The sequence below is a fragment of the Sardina pilchardus genome, chromosome 6 (genome assembly GCF_963854185.1).
Source record: "Sardina pilchardus chromosome 6, fSarPil1.1, whole genome shotgun sequence".
NCBI lineage: Eukaryota > Metazoa > Chordata > Actinopteri > Clupeiformes > Clupeidae > Sardina > Sardina pilchardus.
This window is the reverse complement of record NC_084999.1, coordinates 30,294,318-30,309,954: the sequence shown is the minus strand read 5'-3', so window position 1 is coordinate 30,309,954 and position 15,637 is coordinate 30,294,318. Positions and strand designations below refer to the sequence as shown.

Here is a 15,637-nt window from a genome sequence, read left to right as displayed (position 1 = left end):
TCTCTTGCAGGGCATGACCATAAGGCCCCTAGTGGACCTGCTGGCTGTGAAGAAGAAGCAAGAAACCAAGCGCTCAATCAACGAAGAGATACACACACAGGTGCTCTCCTCTCCTCTCATTTCCTCTCTTCTCCCCCTTTCCCCTCCTCTCTTCCCCTCCCCTCCCCTCCCCTCCCCTCTCCTCTCCTCTCCTCATTTCCTCTCCTCCCTTCTTGTTGACTCCCTTGTTTTCTTGTCTTTCCCCATCCCTTCATACACCTTCATCCCATCAGAGGTCATTCTGTGGAAGACGTACTCTTCACACAATGGAGAAGTCAAAGTCAATGGGACCCTTATTGCCCTTCAGACCATACTGTACATGGAGAGCACAGCTGAATAGAATGCTGTTTCCCCAAGCTCAGTGTGCAAATATAGATACCAAAAGCAAATGCAAATTAGACCGGTGGGCATAAATAGACAGCATAGATTAGACATACATAGACAGCACAGACAGACAGACGGAAACTAGGTATAGGCCTATTAACAAACTAAGACAAGAATATAGCAAAATATAGCTTGTTGTTTCCACAGTGGTTGCAAAAGTGTAAATGTAATTTAAGATGCAGGTTACATGCCCTTACTTGTGTCTTTAGGAAGCACAGAGTCAGGCCAGAAACTGAATCTAGTTATGAGTCATCCATTGCAGATGCATTTAGACGCATTCCACTGCCCTCTGCAGGTTGCTTTGCGTTATTGCGCCTGAGTTTTCAGGCAAGAGTCAGTTCAGTTTGTTTTGCACCACTTTACTTGACTCATCGTAGAGGCTGCCCTGCCTTGTGCCAGTGTGACTGGCCTTACGGAGACACACACACACACACACACACACACACACACACACACACACACACACACATGCATACACAGACACTCATACACAGACTCTCATACGCATAGTCTGTCTCTCTCTCTGGATATGTGTGAGCCTTTGTGCGCTCTGGGTCTCCTTAAAGGGCAAGCTCTGCAGTCGAAGAAAGGTCTGCGTTTGATTGGAGAGGATGGCACCCTCCAGTGGTAATTAAACATTTGGGGGAGACACACACACACACACACACACACACACACACACACACACACACACACACACACACACACATGCACCCTGCCGCCCATCTTCTGTCCCGGGGGTAAAAACTGATGAGTCACAGCATCTCCAGAGGGCAAAAGGAAGTCTTCCCAGCATGCTCTCCTCCACTATACAGTATGTCACAGTCAGATACCAGCCAGCCTAACCTGAGGTGCGTTCAAATTTGGCGAACGGTCGTGAACTTGAACGCACCACTGGGCTCACCAAACGCTGCTGTGTTTTGAACTGTGGCTTTGACAACGTTATAGGGCAGAGAAGCACACAGAGAATGCCAGCAGAGGTGATTTGTGGTCTTGCGCTAGTAAGAGGCATTGAGCTGGAGGGGAGTGTCATCCAGAACCTGACATGAGACCTGTCAGAGAATATCAATCGCTGTGAAGGAGATTGAGTGCACAGAGGCCTGGAACTGACCCAAAAGCTTCATTTGCTTTCCTGGTGACAAGGCCTCCAGACGGAACTTAACTTAATAGCAGACAAAAGACTTTGTCATGCTCATATATCTCATGGTTTATGGGAAAATGGCATTTTAAAACAGCAGGCTAAAATATATCAACCATACTAGTGGTATCCAGTGAAATATATGCCATCTGGTGTTAACCAGATGCTGTAGACTATAATATCAATGTAACTGGGTAAGAGTGCCATTTGCTAGGTCTTCAGTGCCACTGTGTTGTTTTTTCATTTTCTTTTTCAACACTGACATGTGCTCCCATCTGAGCAAAACCAGTGTTGCCATAGAAACATGAAATCATATTTCAGACTAAGCATACACACTCACATACACACACACACACACACACACACACACACACACACACACACACACACACACACACACACACACACACTGACTCTTGTACAGTATGCATCATCGCTGCTGTCCATCTTCCATTCTCAGTCTCTGTTTTTCTTCTTGTGTTGCCCGCTGAGTTGTTGTATGACCTTAAAGCTGACCCTTTGACCTTTTTCTAACATACATACTGCTCTCTCCCTCTGACCCTTCACGTCTAGTTCCTGGACCACCTCCTAACGGGCATTGAGGACATCTGTGGCCATTATGGCCACCACCACTGGAAGGACAAGTAAGTGGCCGTGAAGTGCAGTAATATTTCCATGTGGAAGCTGCTGAAGCAATTATGAAAAGCATGCTCTGGCATGCCAAATGGAGAGAGCTCAACTGACTAGACTACTCTCTTGTCCTCTGTCAGGTTCTCTTTCTTTCTCTCTCTCTCTTTCTCTGACTCAATCAATCAGTCACTCTATCAGTCACACACCCACACATACACACACACACAATCACAGAGAGAGAGAGAGAGAGAGAGAGAGAGAGAGAGAGAGAGAGACAGAGAGAGAGAGAGACAGAGAGTGAGATGCACACTTCCTGTGTTTGCCCTTCAGTTTCTCTTTCAAAATGCCCTGACTTTGCATTATGCTGCCATCTGCTGTTGTGCTGCAGTAACATCTTTTTATAGACCCTCTCAATCTGTTCCTAGAGGGTTTCCGGTTGAAACATTCAAGACTGAACATTAACCAGACTTTAGCTTAATGCTCTACGGAATGTCGACTTGAAAGTTTTGTTTTTAATTTGGTCTGTCTGCCATTAGCTCAGTGTTGTATTCTGTGCCACTGAAAATGCCTTAGAAACGCAGGTTATGCCGTTGAAAGGGATCTTTAGCTCATATTAGCTCACATTCTACGAAATGATAACAGTACATTCGCCTTTACCAAACTGAAGACATTGCAGTGTACAGTGGAGCGCAACGCATATGATAGCTGGTGGATTCTCTGTGCCTGCCAAGTGTCGATGTTTGGGCATTATGATTATGAGCAGAAAACAGACTGAACAGCAGCTGCAGCAGGCTCAGTCAGTGAAGGTGCTCTCTCTGAAGAATCAAAACAGATGCAAATCAACTCTCGCCTGCTGAAAATCAACAAGGGTTTAACATGGGTTGAGCTTTACTATGAACTGGACACTGCACTGAGGGCAGTTGATGTTGGCCCTAATTGACCTTTCACACAATAACCGGAAATCCGTAATCATCGTGGAAGCAGAGTTCCTGTTGAGCGTCAACACATCAGAACAACCAGACCCGTTCAAGAGAGAATGGATCAGGGTCTAGACAATTTCCTTAATGGATGGCTATTACATTTGCCGACGTTACGAGACTTCTGGTGGGAAAGCTCCATCAGTAAAGCGGAAAAATCAATTAAGGATACACATTTCCCCACATTTGTCCATAAGCATCAGGCTAACTGTTACTGAACTGTTAACTAGAATGTCAAATCATTAGTATTTCCATTAAGACATAATGTATGCATAGTATAGAGGATATGAACTGCCTTATAGTCTGCACAGTCAGTATTGAAGTCCTCTGGTGAGGAACAAGATTTCTACAACCATTGCATAAATTTACTGTAAAAAATATGGAAGTTGTGTGAAAGTTCAGTGGGTTTAGTGTGCTAGTCTCTTTAGTGTAGTGAGTCTCTTCTCTACTGCATGCAGAGGTGCCCAGTGCAGCCCAATGGCCCAGGTCATCTGCTCTCTACTGCATGCAGAGGTGCCCAGTGCAGCCCAATGGCCCAGGTCATCTGCTCTCTACTGCATGCAGAGGTGCCCAGTGCAGCCCAATGGCCCAGGTCATCTGCTCTCTACTGCATGCAGAGATGCCCAGTGCAGCCCAATGGCCGAGGTCATCTGCTCTCTACTGCATGCAGAGGTGCCCAGTGCAGCCCAATGGCCCAGGTCATCTGCTCTCTACTGCTCATGGCCTCGTGAGGGCAGATCCTCCTGCGCTGGCTGCTTGTCACCCATTAGCTGTTTAACAAGCTAAGACACTGTGGACTTTAAAGCACTCTCCCTGAATCAGCATGCAACATGCATCTGACATGCACTGTGTACTTCATAGGACTCTCTCCATCTCCTTCTCAGATCCATATCTCTGTTTTCTTTCTCTATTTCTCTCTCTATCTTTCTATCTCTCTGATCCCCCTCTCTTCTCCCTCCCCTCCTCTCCTCTACCTTCCTACCTCACTCTCACTCTCTCACTTTCTCTCTCCTCCCTCCCCTCTCCTCTCTCCCTCCCCCTCTCTCTCTTTCTGTATGCTGAGTGCTCAGGGTATGATCAATATTGTCAGAAGTGTTGATTGCCACCACGCTGTGTTCCTAATGGAGCGGTACCAGGAGCTGGTTGCTGACTCAAAAGAGCGCAGGGGACAAAAACATCTCCTCTACAGGAGAAGGAAACATTACTTACGTCCCTCTTCTCCACTCCGCTCTTCTCTCCTCACCTCCTCTCCTTTCTATCTCGTCTTTTTTACACTCGACTCCCTCTCTCTTCCCCTCAACAGTCTCCTCTCCTCTCCTCTCTATTGATGACAATGACAAATTCTTTGTTTACTTGGTGAAATGTTTTTATTTTTTATTTTTTATGGAGTAGCATCATTTTTATGTAAACATCTGCGTTTAAACCAAAAAGCGTCTCCGTGTGGATGGCCCCTTAGTCCTAAGATGTAAAAGTCCGGCTTCGGAAAGTAAAAGTCCTGCTGTGTATTGGATCTACATGTGTTAGCTGACTTAAGAGTTGCGCTCATTATGATCAGCTGATTAAGTGAATGGTTGGAACAAAAATGTCGCTGAAATTCTACTCTCTGAAGCCGGACTTTTACTCTTCTGCTCCTTTGTGGTATATGGCTACATACTATAGGAGGCTTTCTTTAGTGTGTCCTTTATCCATGTTACAGCTCAGTGAAAGGTTTCAAATGTCTGTCGTTCCCCACAGGATGAACCGCTTCAATAAGAAGTATGTGAAGAAGTGTCTGATCGCGGGCGAGCGCTCCAAGGAGCCTCAGCTCATCGCCTTCTACCACAAGATGGAGATGAAGCACGCCATCGAGCTGGTGGAGAGCGGCGGCAACGTCAAGCTGCCCTCCGCCTTGCCCTCCACCGTCTCCATGCAGTGAGTGCCACTCTTCTGCCCCTTTTGTTGCTGTTCTTGTCCTATCCTCTCCCGCACAATGTCCTCCACACCTCTAGAGGCCGCCACTTCATTACAGTGGTAGCGATAGGATTTATTGTTCTGTTTAGTTCATAGTTTAGTTATTTGTCAGATATTTTTATCCTAGACTCCTAGAGTCCTTAATCTTATTTTTTAAAAATGACTTCTCTGTTGAACTTTTATTATTTTGTTGATCGCCATTTTACATTTACAGTATGTTTAACTGAAGGGCGGACTAAAATCAATCTTCTAGAGAGCTGAGGTTATAGGTTTTAGTGTTTTAAAAAATATTTTGTGTTTTTAAAAAGCTATTTTTTTCCATTACTCCTGCATAGGAACATCCAGCCCAAGAAGCCACCAGAGAGGGCCCTGCCCCAGATACCCAAAGGCCGTGAGGAGGAGATCCGGAAGATTCTGCGGACCAACCTCCAGAAGACACGGCAAAGGGTGCCCTCCCCTGATAGCTCTCCCTATATAAAAATCCACTTATTCCTTTAGTTCTTCTGAGCAGTGCCATTTCATCCCAGTCAGTGTTGGTTAATTTCGTTTGACATCTTAATGGGAAACAGTCTGAGTTGGTTACAAACTGACCTTTAAAGGAGAGTCAACAAGAGCTAATGAGACAAGACAAGATGAAAGGGCTCGAACAGAATGACCTCTCGACAGAATGCAACAGAATTAATTACTTTTGTGGGTGATGCTGTTTAGATATCAGCATCACCTCAAAGTTTTTAGCTTTTATAACACTTATAAAACTACTGTCTGTGTTGTATCTCCAAAGTTTGTTTAATCTTAAAGGTACAGTCTGTGATTTAAACCCCATATACTTGTCCCTATGATCCTCTAGCTTAGCTGAAAGACAGGTGTTCTGTCAAAGGTAAACAAGGTGGCTCGTATTGAGTCATACACAATACCAGCCAATAAACACATTGCTTTAGGATCACAGAATGGATTTTATTGGCCGTTAATCAACAAAGACTCTGTCTTTTCACAACTTCTCCCAGAAAATCGCAGACTGCACCACATTGATTGTTGCTAAATCTAAATGTCCGGCTCTGTGTCCTTTAATGGCCTGTACAGACTTCACGATTTTTTGTCTTTCGCGATTGTCTTTTACGATTGACTATGTCAGACTAGGCGATCAGTGAACCACAAAATATTGCCGCGTCTTGGTCGTAGGACAGGCCACGTTACAAGATCATCTATTGTAGCCTTCTCATCGCGTGTTGCCACAGTGTCAGTGTCAGCAAGGGAGTTGTTGGAGATTCCCCAAAAATGCTGACATGCTAGACTTTTTTGGTCATAACATCGTGGAACGTCACAGACAATATTCGTGGGTCATTAAATATGTCACATTAAAAGACGCTTCCTCCTTCGAGCATCATTCCCGACTTTATATTCTATTATTTATACTTTAATATTTGGACATGACAATGGAAATTTGTTGGCCACGACACAATTGTGCCAAAATCGGGCTGAAATCGTTGATTGTTGCCATATCTAAATACCCTCCTCTGTGTCCTTTTCTCTCCTCAGCTCCAGTCGTACAACAGACACACGCTGGTGGCGGACCCCTACGAGGACGGCTGGGGCGATGTCCTCATTAAGAGGAAGAAGGTGATTGAGCTGGAGAAGAAGGTAGATCCCCATGAACCGGTCGCGGCTCCCCGTCCTACTAATGTCATACTAGTACTACTGCTACTAACATGCTGTCCTCCTGAGACAATCTCAAACACCATGTGGCTATCTTTTGTATTTCAGAAGATTTTGTGACAAGGACTCAAACGGGCAGAGCGCAAAGGTTTTTGGGAGTGATGCCGAAAGATTTGTGTCCCGATAGCATCTAATCAAAATTAGATGATGAGCATTATAGTCGGACATTTTGGGGGTTATGTTTTATGTTTGCATAGTTTAGAGTGATATGTTTATAAAAAAAAAAAAAACAAGATCAAGATGATTGCGTTGGAAATGGTCATTCAATCAAATCACATGTGAATCAACACAGCCGATTAAGGATATAGTCCACTGACTCTCAGTGGGCTGTATCAAAGACTGCAGCATGACTGGGTCCTTTTCTGCAATGCTGACTTTTGGTTTGAACTCTTCTCCTGCGCAGATTAACCAGATGAGCAATTACCTCACGGTGCCTGCTGGGCCCCCAGAATCCCCCACTCTCTCCAGGGCCCGACTGTCATCCGGTAAGCCAATCAGCTCTCTCCACTTGCCATGGCTGCCAATCCAATCGCTCCGTTTGGCAGGGCAGGCAAAAACAAGCAGCTGGGAAGATATTAGACTTCCCTAATGAAGGTCCCTGGGATGCTGTTAATTAATATGTACTGTAACAGTGTGCGGGTGCTGTCTTGAAAACTTAATGTGGGGGTTGATATAAAGTAAACTGTTATTGACAGCGTTTGTGTGTATGAGTGTGTGTGAGTGTTTTCCTGTGTCACTGCATATGTCAAAGCCATTTACACTGCATGCTTCTCTAAGCATATCCTATCAGATGCCAAGTATTGATCTTTTGGGGCTTAATTATTAATACGTTTAATGTATTATTAGGCTGTAAAGACAACACGTTACACAACCTGACTGAAAATTCAACATTTCGACATTTGACATTTTGTTTTGTTCTTACTTTATTGCAATGGTGTGAAATATTGGAGGCTATTGCTATTGCAATATTTATTAATTATACATTATTCAATATCTGATATTTGTGTTGTGTTGAGTTGAATCCAAGTGCACATCCCCAGACACAAATCATATGTGTGTGTGTATGTGTGCGTGCGTGTGTGTGCGTGTGTGTGTGTGTGTGTGTGTGTGTGTGTGTGTGTGTGTGTGTGTGTGTGTGTGTGTGTGTGTGTGTGTGTGTGTGTGTTTGAGAGCTCCTCTCCTCACCTCTTCTCCTCCTCCTGTGCAGATCCTCAGGCTTGGAGCATGAAACCCGACTCCGACGGCGTCCCCGCCATACAGGTGGACCTGGCGTCTCCTCAGTCTCCCCCCGACACCGTCAACATCACGGACGAGTTCGGCAAGCGCTCCGGCCCGCCCGCCGAAGAGGACGGCCTGGTGATGAAGCGTCCGCATCCGCCGCCGTCCCTCTCCGTCACCGCGGCGACAAAGGAGGAGAAGGGAGGGAGGAAGACGCTGCAGCCGGAAGAGGAGGAGGAGGAAGGCAGAGACCCGCAGCGTCTGATACGTTGCCTTAGCGACCCGGGCCCAAGTGCTGAGGAGGAGGAGGAGGACGAACCGTTCCTGCCCTGAGAATGAGCTTCTTTTGGCGGAGGTTCAGAGCACCATCATATCTGCCTACCACCGCACCCTTTTTTCCTGTGTTATGGTGGAAGATGGAGGAGCACGATGTGTGTAAGACCCTCACTCTCTCTAAAGCGCGACAGAAAGCCCAAAACTCAAACTTACTAAGAAAAGGCACCCATGAACCTAAACCCAGGAAAGTGTGGGCTTCAGGGAGGTGAAGAGGAGAGATCAAAAATAGCTATTTATTTTTAGCATTGCCATTGTTCTTGATTATTTTCCTTTTTTTACATCGGAAGGAAATGGATGCTGCTATTTGGGAGATCATGTTGATTTTTTTGGTGTCGGTTGATGATCCCCAGCGGTGGAAGGGGAATAAACCTATGCATTACCAAAGGTTCGGACTGTTTTGGTCTCAGACTACTGTACTCTTGTGGTCAGTCTTTGATGGTCTGCTCCTAACCCTAGCGTTTCACAGTTCTGAATTTACTTTGCCTTTTTGTCTACACTAGGCAGATCTCTTCACCAAGTGCTTTTTATTCATTTTATTCTTTATGATACTTACAGTAGTTTCTCTTGTTTTCGTGGAGTCCCCTGGAGCAATATTATAATAGTGGTCTAACTATTTTTTTTTCCTCTTTCTCAATTTTAATCCCCTGCCAGTGTGTAGCGTAAAGGCCAGTGAGAAGAGCGGAGGTGTTTTGAGGAAAATCTGAGATGCTTCTCTTTTGTTTTGATGCGACACACACACACACACACACACACGTGCACACACACACACAAACACACACACTTGTGCACAGGGATATAGAGAGACCAGTGTGTGTTTGGTGTAAAGTATAGTGTAGTGTAGTAGACCCGTGATGAAGATGCCATCATCAATGTCTACAGCATTCTCTGTTGTCCACCATTAAATCTTCCTCTTTACTTAGCAAACAGCAGAAGTCATGTTGAACCCAGAGATCACAGCATCCAAATTCAGACTTTGCACGTCATCGCTGATCATACCAAAAGAATCAATTTATTTTCTAAAGCTTTGTCTCTTTTTGAAAATGTGTTTTTCTTTGTGCCTTTTGATTATTCATGGTGGTTACGGGGGTTTGTTGCTATTGCTTATTTAATGCTTATAATGAACGCTGATCGTTTTGATGATTCTGTTGCATTGTGTGCACTTCTCACATCCATCTGGCGTTCTGTTTGTGGTGAATGGTGTTTTGTCTCACAAGTCGTTTATCACCATCATCGGCAGCCTCTTTCTTCATTGCTTGAAGTCACTCAAACGGTTTGGCGAGCTGCTGCCGCAACTTGTGCAATGATTGAAGCGCGTCACTCGCAAATATTTTTTAATTACTTTTGTCATTACGTCTAATCTCTCTTGTGTACTCTTAAGCTTTCGTCTGTCTTAATCACCTCGATGTTGTTTGTCCACAAACCGATTGTTGACTCTCGATACTTGAATTGTATTCCGAGTTGAAATACGTGGATTACAGACCTGTTCATCTGATTGTTTCACACATTCTAATTGCCACCGGTTACTTTTAAAGACTGGGAGCAGACAAAGCTATTTACGTGCAAAGAACACAACTATAGACCTGAATGCAAAACACAAGCCATCAGTTACTCTCAGCTCCGCTATGGAAGTATCCATATGGCTGTCTAGGTTTGATGCATGTTCTCCAGAAACACAATGACCGTACAATGTATTCATTATCTTGATTGGATGAGTCATTTTTTTTCCCCTACAGTACTGTCACGTTTGCATCCACAGTCTTGAAAAGCTCGTCACATTAATGAGACAATGTGTACAAGCATCTATGCAGTACAGTGATCACGGATGTAAACGTGTTTAAAGAGATTACTTATGTACACTCACAATGCCCTTTAAAACTGTAATATAAGAGTCAAATATCTAGTATCAGTATGACCAAGTGCCCAGCTGCTCCTATACGAAGACTAAGGAGTCCTTAGCATTTAACTTGACTACAGATATGTTTTTCTCCAGGCTGAACCGTCTAACCTGAAGCAAAACAATCCATTTTGCACATGTATAGATGTATAGTAGTCTCCTCAATTATAATATCTGATATCTCAAGGTGTATTCATGCCATGTCCAATCAAAAGGATTGAAAGTCTTGCAGGCGGGCTACACCAGGCACGCAACTGAGGCGTTCCGTTCACAGAGAGTATACAGCAACAATTAGCTTTCACTATAGTCAATGGAACTGGCTACAGTAGATGTGTTAGCAGCATGCACATTCGCAAATTAACGCCAGAAGTATTCTTATTCACTTATTCTCCCCAAACAGAACGCTTTAAGAGCCTACCAGGTGTAGCCCGGCTGTTAGGATGCCTATCGTCATTTTGAAAATATTTTTGCATTACCAAAAACAGAAGAACAATATCTACCATCCTGACTGAATGACAAGTAATTGTGCATATCATCATTTCATATCACTGTTGAGTAATGGCAGTCTAATGGAACCTGCCATTTAGTTTGCATTCCCATCCGATGTCATGGTGGTCATCACAAACAGGACTTAACTCCTGTCTTCTCTGTAAAGAAAGCCAAAGACTGTTTTTTTCTGAAGGCCTGTTTGACCTAAGTGGGGTGATGAGTGGACGGGTGAGACTAGATCATTGTGACCGCCGAAGTCTTTGAGAACAGAAGTAGCTTCAACAACACTTGGCTATGGAGGAAGTCTCTGGCAACAGAAGAGAACCTAAAGGCTGTAGGTGCTGTAGGAGCTAACTCTTTTTTTTTTTTTTTTTTTTTTATATTTTTTTGGCCATTTTATGACTTTATTGACAGTGACAGTGGAGAAAGACAGGAAGTGAATGGGAGAGAGAGCGGGGGTGGGATCCGGAAGGGACCACGGGGCGGGAATCGAACCCGGGTCGCCGGCGTGCGGTGCAGGTGCCCCAGCCAGTTGTGTCACGGCTGGGGCCTGTAGTAGCTAACTCTTAAAGGAACACCAACATTTTGGGAAATGAGCTTTTTCAAGGTGTTCCCCAGAGTGAGATGAGATGATACACACCCCTCTCGGTCTCTGTGTGTGCAGTTACTGAGTTTGATGCCCCCACCGTTAGCCTAGCTCATGGAGATGGGCAGAGCCAGTCTGTAGTCTATAGCTCCTAAAAGACCTCGAATAAGCTAATTTCCCCAAATGCTGGTGTGTTCCTTTAACACTTTAGAGACACAGAGAGCAAGAGAGAGGAGAGAGAGGAGAGAAAGAGAGAGAGGAGAGATGCAAAAAGATTGCAAGAGAAGAGAAAAAAGCAAAATGAAGGAGGAGAGAGGAGAGCTTGTTTTTGTTCCTGGATCTGTGCCCAGCTCGTGTTGGTCACTCTCTGATGTAACATGAGAAGGACGCAAAGTCTTTGTAGCCATTTTGGACTTTGGGACAATGTCAGGCCACAATATAAAAAAGACGCCACAGTCTCTTCTTGTTTTCTTTTTCATCCTCCCTTCCACTCCTCCATATCCTGTCTTCTTCTCCCCCGGCACCCTCCCCCGGGGCATACTAACTGAGGGAAGGTTGAATTGATTTAAGCCTCCATGTTCCATCACTGCTCCCAATTAAATTAAATGCTCAAATGCCAAACTAAAGCCAGTTGGGTAGCACTCACAGAACAGGCAACAGGCAAGGTCAGCTGTGTGTGTGTGTGTGTGTGTGTGTGTGTGTGTGTGTGTGTGTGTGTGTGTGTGTGTGTGTGTGTGTGTGTGTTTGTGTGTGTGTGTGTGTGTGTATGTGTGTGTGTGTGTGTGTGTGTGTGTGTGTCTGCGCGAGTAGTGCATGTTGATGTGATCTTCACAGCCCACAAATAGAGATATTTTGATGACACAGCACTAGATCAGGACGGATGTCATATTCCTTACTGTTTAAATTTGGTTTTGAGAGTCAGCCTTTGACACCTGTCAAAAGATTTCTTTTGAAAGCTAAGCTGTTACAGTCCTCTCTGCAGTGCAATGTATCATAAAACATGGCAGCCGAGCCAAGATTGGTCCATTTGGTTGTATATGACCACATCCTCCCAGCTCAGTTTCTATGAGAGGTTTCTGCTGAAGCTTGGAACAGCTTGTGGTATCCTAACAACATGACAGGAATGATGTAACTAACCTCATGTTGTTCTCGCACTTGCTAATAGAGTCCACACCCTCCCTCCCCTCCCCCCCACACACACACCACCAGCCTGTCACATACTGTACGCACACACACACACACACACACACACACACACACACGCAGACACAAGGTCTTTACGAGTGGTCTGGCCTGTTAAAGGCCTGTCCCGTGGTAGCTCCACTGAACCAGGCCCAGGAGAGCATTTCCAAGAGGCTTTTTGTTTGAGCTCTGTGAAGCCAGAGTGGAAGCCGGCCACTTCAAAGTCAGTCAGCAACCCACAATGCCCTTCACCACTCTCTTTTCTCTCTTTGTCTCATTCTCTCCATCACTCTCTCTTTTCCATTCTCACTCCCTATTACTCTCCTTGTCCCCCTCCTCCTACACTTTCACTTTCCATAAATCTCTGTTTTTATTGCTTTTCAGTTTTTTGTCTTCTCCCCATGTCATCTCTCCTCAGACTTCTCTCTCAATCCATCGCTCTGTTTTTTTTTTTTTTTTTTTCTCGCCCGTTTTTCCTAACGTCCCAAAATGTCCGAGGGGTATTCTCTGCCAGACACTTCAAAGTGCATTTTCATGCTCTGTCCAGGCCGCGCTGAGTTGTCCTAAATAGGCAACCCAGGGACTCTTGTTTCTGAGGCTCAGCGATCGATCTCAAACTGTTCACCCGACTTCACCTCGCACCAGTGGTGCACTGTGTCTCCATTTGTTTTCTTGCTTTTATTGTCGTCCCTGAAGCTGAACCCACGTGTTTTTGATCTCCATACATTTTGGGAGTTGTGGCTTTGTGTAAAAAGGTTTTTTGTTTACTCTAGGTTCATGTTTTTTTATGTACTTCTTGAGCTTTATTTCTTTCAGGACTTCATTTGCTTTTGTCAATGATTAGATTACTGTACATTTACTGTCTTGCTGTATTGTGTTTTTGTTGTTGTTTCTGTGGTGGTGTCTATGTACCTCATGTGGCATCTTTATAGCCGCTATATGTATGTTGTGGGAGTGGAGGCCTTGTGGCAGGCCTGGGCCCTGATGTTTAGCTCTGTCTGGGGACAGGATGAAGTGGTCCCAGAGGAGGTGAAAAGGGTCAGGCTTTACTTGGCCAGCCTCTCCACACCTCTCGGCGTCATTTACCTGCCGGGCTTGGGAAACCGTTTTATCTTTCAGATTCCCTCTCGCAGGTAATTTAACCGGAGATATCAGGGACCATTCACCAAATCTGCGTTATCGCGCCAATTTTGGTCTCGATAACGCAGGGTTGGACTCTCAAAAAGGAAAACGTATCAAAGGCCTTTTTTTAGTTCAACTGGATCTGTGGCTGTGTTGTGCAGATGGATAGATTGATTAGATGGATGAATGGGCTGTCAGTTGTCTCCTTGAGGGAGAGAGGTGTTATTCTGATCCCCCATTCTATTCTCAAAGCTATCAGTGCGGCACAGGGATCTTATATACGAGCTCAGATTAGTTGTTCTGTAGATAAGAGTTGCTCGGAGACTTTAATAAGACTTTCTGTTTTTGAAATCAAATCTGTCATCTGTCCGCCAACTACATTTGTCCCAGACAAACTCAGAACTCGCGGCAGGCTGTCATTAGTGCTCAAATGTGCATGGGTGGATGTAACAACACGTTGGTAGGCTTTTAAAAATGTAGTCAGATCTCAAGGTGCTAGCGCGTGCTATGACTATGACAGAAAATCAACCCACCTGTCGTCTTGCGCACCCCTGAAGGCTTATCTTTCACGCATCACTGTGGGAGCTCCCTGTGAATGATCACCATCGTGACTGATTGATTGGGCATAATGAACATCATCAGGTTTGCCTCTGAATGCCATATGTACAGCAGCAGGCACCACCACCGCCACCACTATCCCCCACCACGAGAGCAGCTGCAGACTGGGGCGACTCTGGGCCAGAAGTGGCCCGGATCCGCCACAGATCGGGGCCAGATCCCACGATCCCACGTGGTGCTGCAGCTCAGGCCTCTCGGTGGTAACTAACCCTCTGAAGACTTGTCGGTCTCTGTCGCTCTCTTTCACTCCTGCTTTGTCTTTGTGCCTCCTCTCGCACCCAGTGGAGGGTAATCTAACCTACGCACTTTAAAAAACACAGCCATGAAAAAAATATGTAATGAAACTGTACCTTTAAGTGAAACACAGCTCATGGACATTAAACAATACAGCAATAATTGGCTTTGCATAGCATAGAGCTTACGTATCTATCTCTATATATATACATTATATATAGCATGGTTCATCTGTTGAATGCAGCTGAAGTGGTGTTGACTTTTCAGACATAGCGGAGGAGCAGGTGCGTATTAGTCTGAGGCTTCACTGGGATGGGGAGAGGTGCTGTGGCCTACTGTCATTCTTTTCCTGTTGTTTTTAATCGGCCTCATCCACGGCTACGTCTGTCCACAGGCCATCTGTATGACCACAGTGAAGTGAGGCGTTGTCATGGTTTCACAGGTCTTCTGATTTTCCTCATTCTTCTTCTTCTCATTCTTGTGATTTAACAACAAATTGTTCTTGTGATGTGCATCATTGTATATTGCAATAAAATTCAAACAGATTGTTTTTTTTTATTTTATATACAAATGAATATATCTAAGATGTTATAAGAGTCCTATATAAAAGGGTATGAATCAAACTGCATCAAAGTGAAAATAACACTATGAAAAGGTGTACACTGTGTTGTCGACTAACATAGCTTCAGCATTCCAATCTTGTATTTTGGAAACTATTGTACAGTCCCAAAATGGAGAATATACCAAATTAAAGATTTAATTTGTAAAAGACGATTGCTTTGTTTTGTTATTACTTTGCCTTGCACACCTTTCTCTTGTGTCCACCCTGCATTATTTCAAAGATTTCTGCCCATAGAGGGCAGTGTTGTATCATAAGCATCATGAGCTTGTTAGGAATTAAGTTCAAGGGGTGCAAAAGGAAAGCCACCTATGATGTTCTGGTTGTCTGAAATATGGACCTGCTTTAGTCATATATTTTTTTCACTCCTTGAATATGTCTTCCTTGATTCAAATATTCAGACTTGGCCTGTTTTGCAGATTTTTATTCATTTAGTTTCCTTTTGATACTGGCACTTAATATTCATGTGTCGGCAGCACAGTCTACTTGGCCTGCCAAAATGTGAACA

The 15,637-nt window shown here is 44.6% G+C and overlaps 1 protein-coding gene across 2 annotated transcripts in view; it reads left to right on the top strand.

Annotated features, from left to right (window-relative positions):
• Positions 1–15,282, top strand: part of slc9a1a (solute carrier family 9 member A1a) — a 44,776-nt gene extending 29,494 nt beyond the window's left edge. Inside the window, exons 6-12 of one of the 2 annotated variants that reach the window (XM_062539354.1) lie at positions 11–100; positions 2,135–2,205; positions 4,903–5,079; positions 5,454–5,565; positions 6,655–6,735; positions 7,235–7,316; positions 8,039–15,282. In XM_062539354.1, coding sequence (XP_062395338.1) covers positions 11–100; positions 2,135–2,205; positions 4,903–5,079; positions 5,454–5,565; positions 6,655–6,735; positions 7,235–7,316; positions 8,039–8,382 — 957 coding nt within the window. In that variant the 3' untranslated portion in view covers positions 8,383–15,282. Of the gene's footprint in view, positions 1–10; positions 101–2,134; positions 2,206–4,902; positions 5,080–5,453; positions 5,566–6,654; positions 6,757–7,234; positions 7,317–8,038 lie in introns of both variants that reach the window. The other variant, XM_062539353.1, reaches the window with a different exon arrangement.
• The last annotated feature ends 355 nt before the right edge of the window (positions 15,283–15,637 follow it).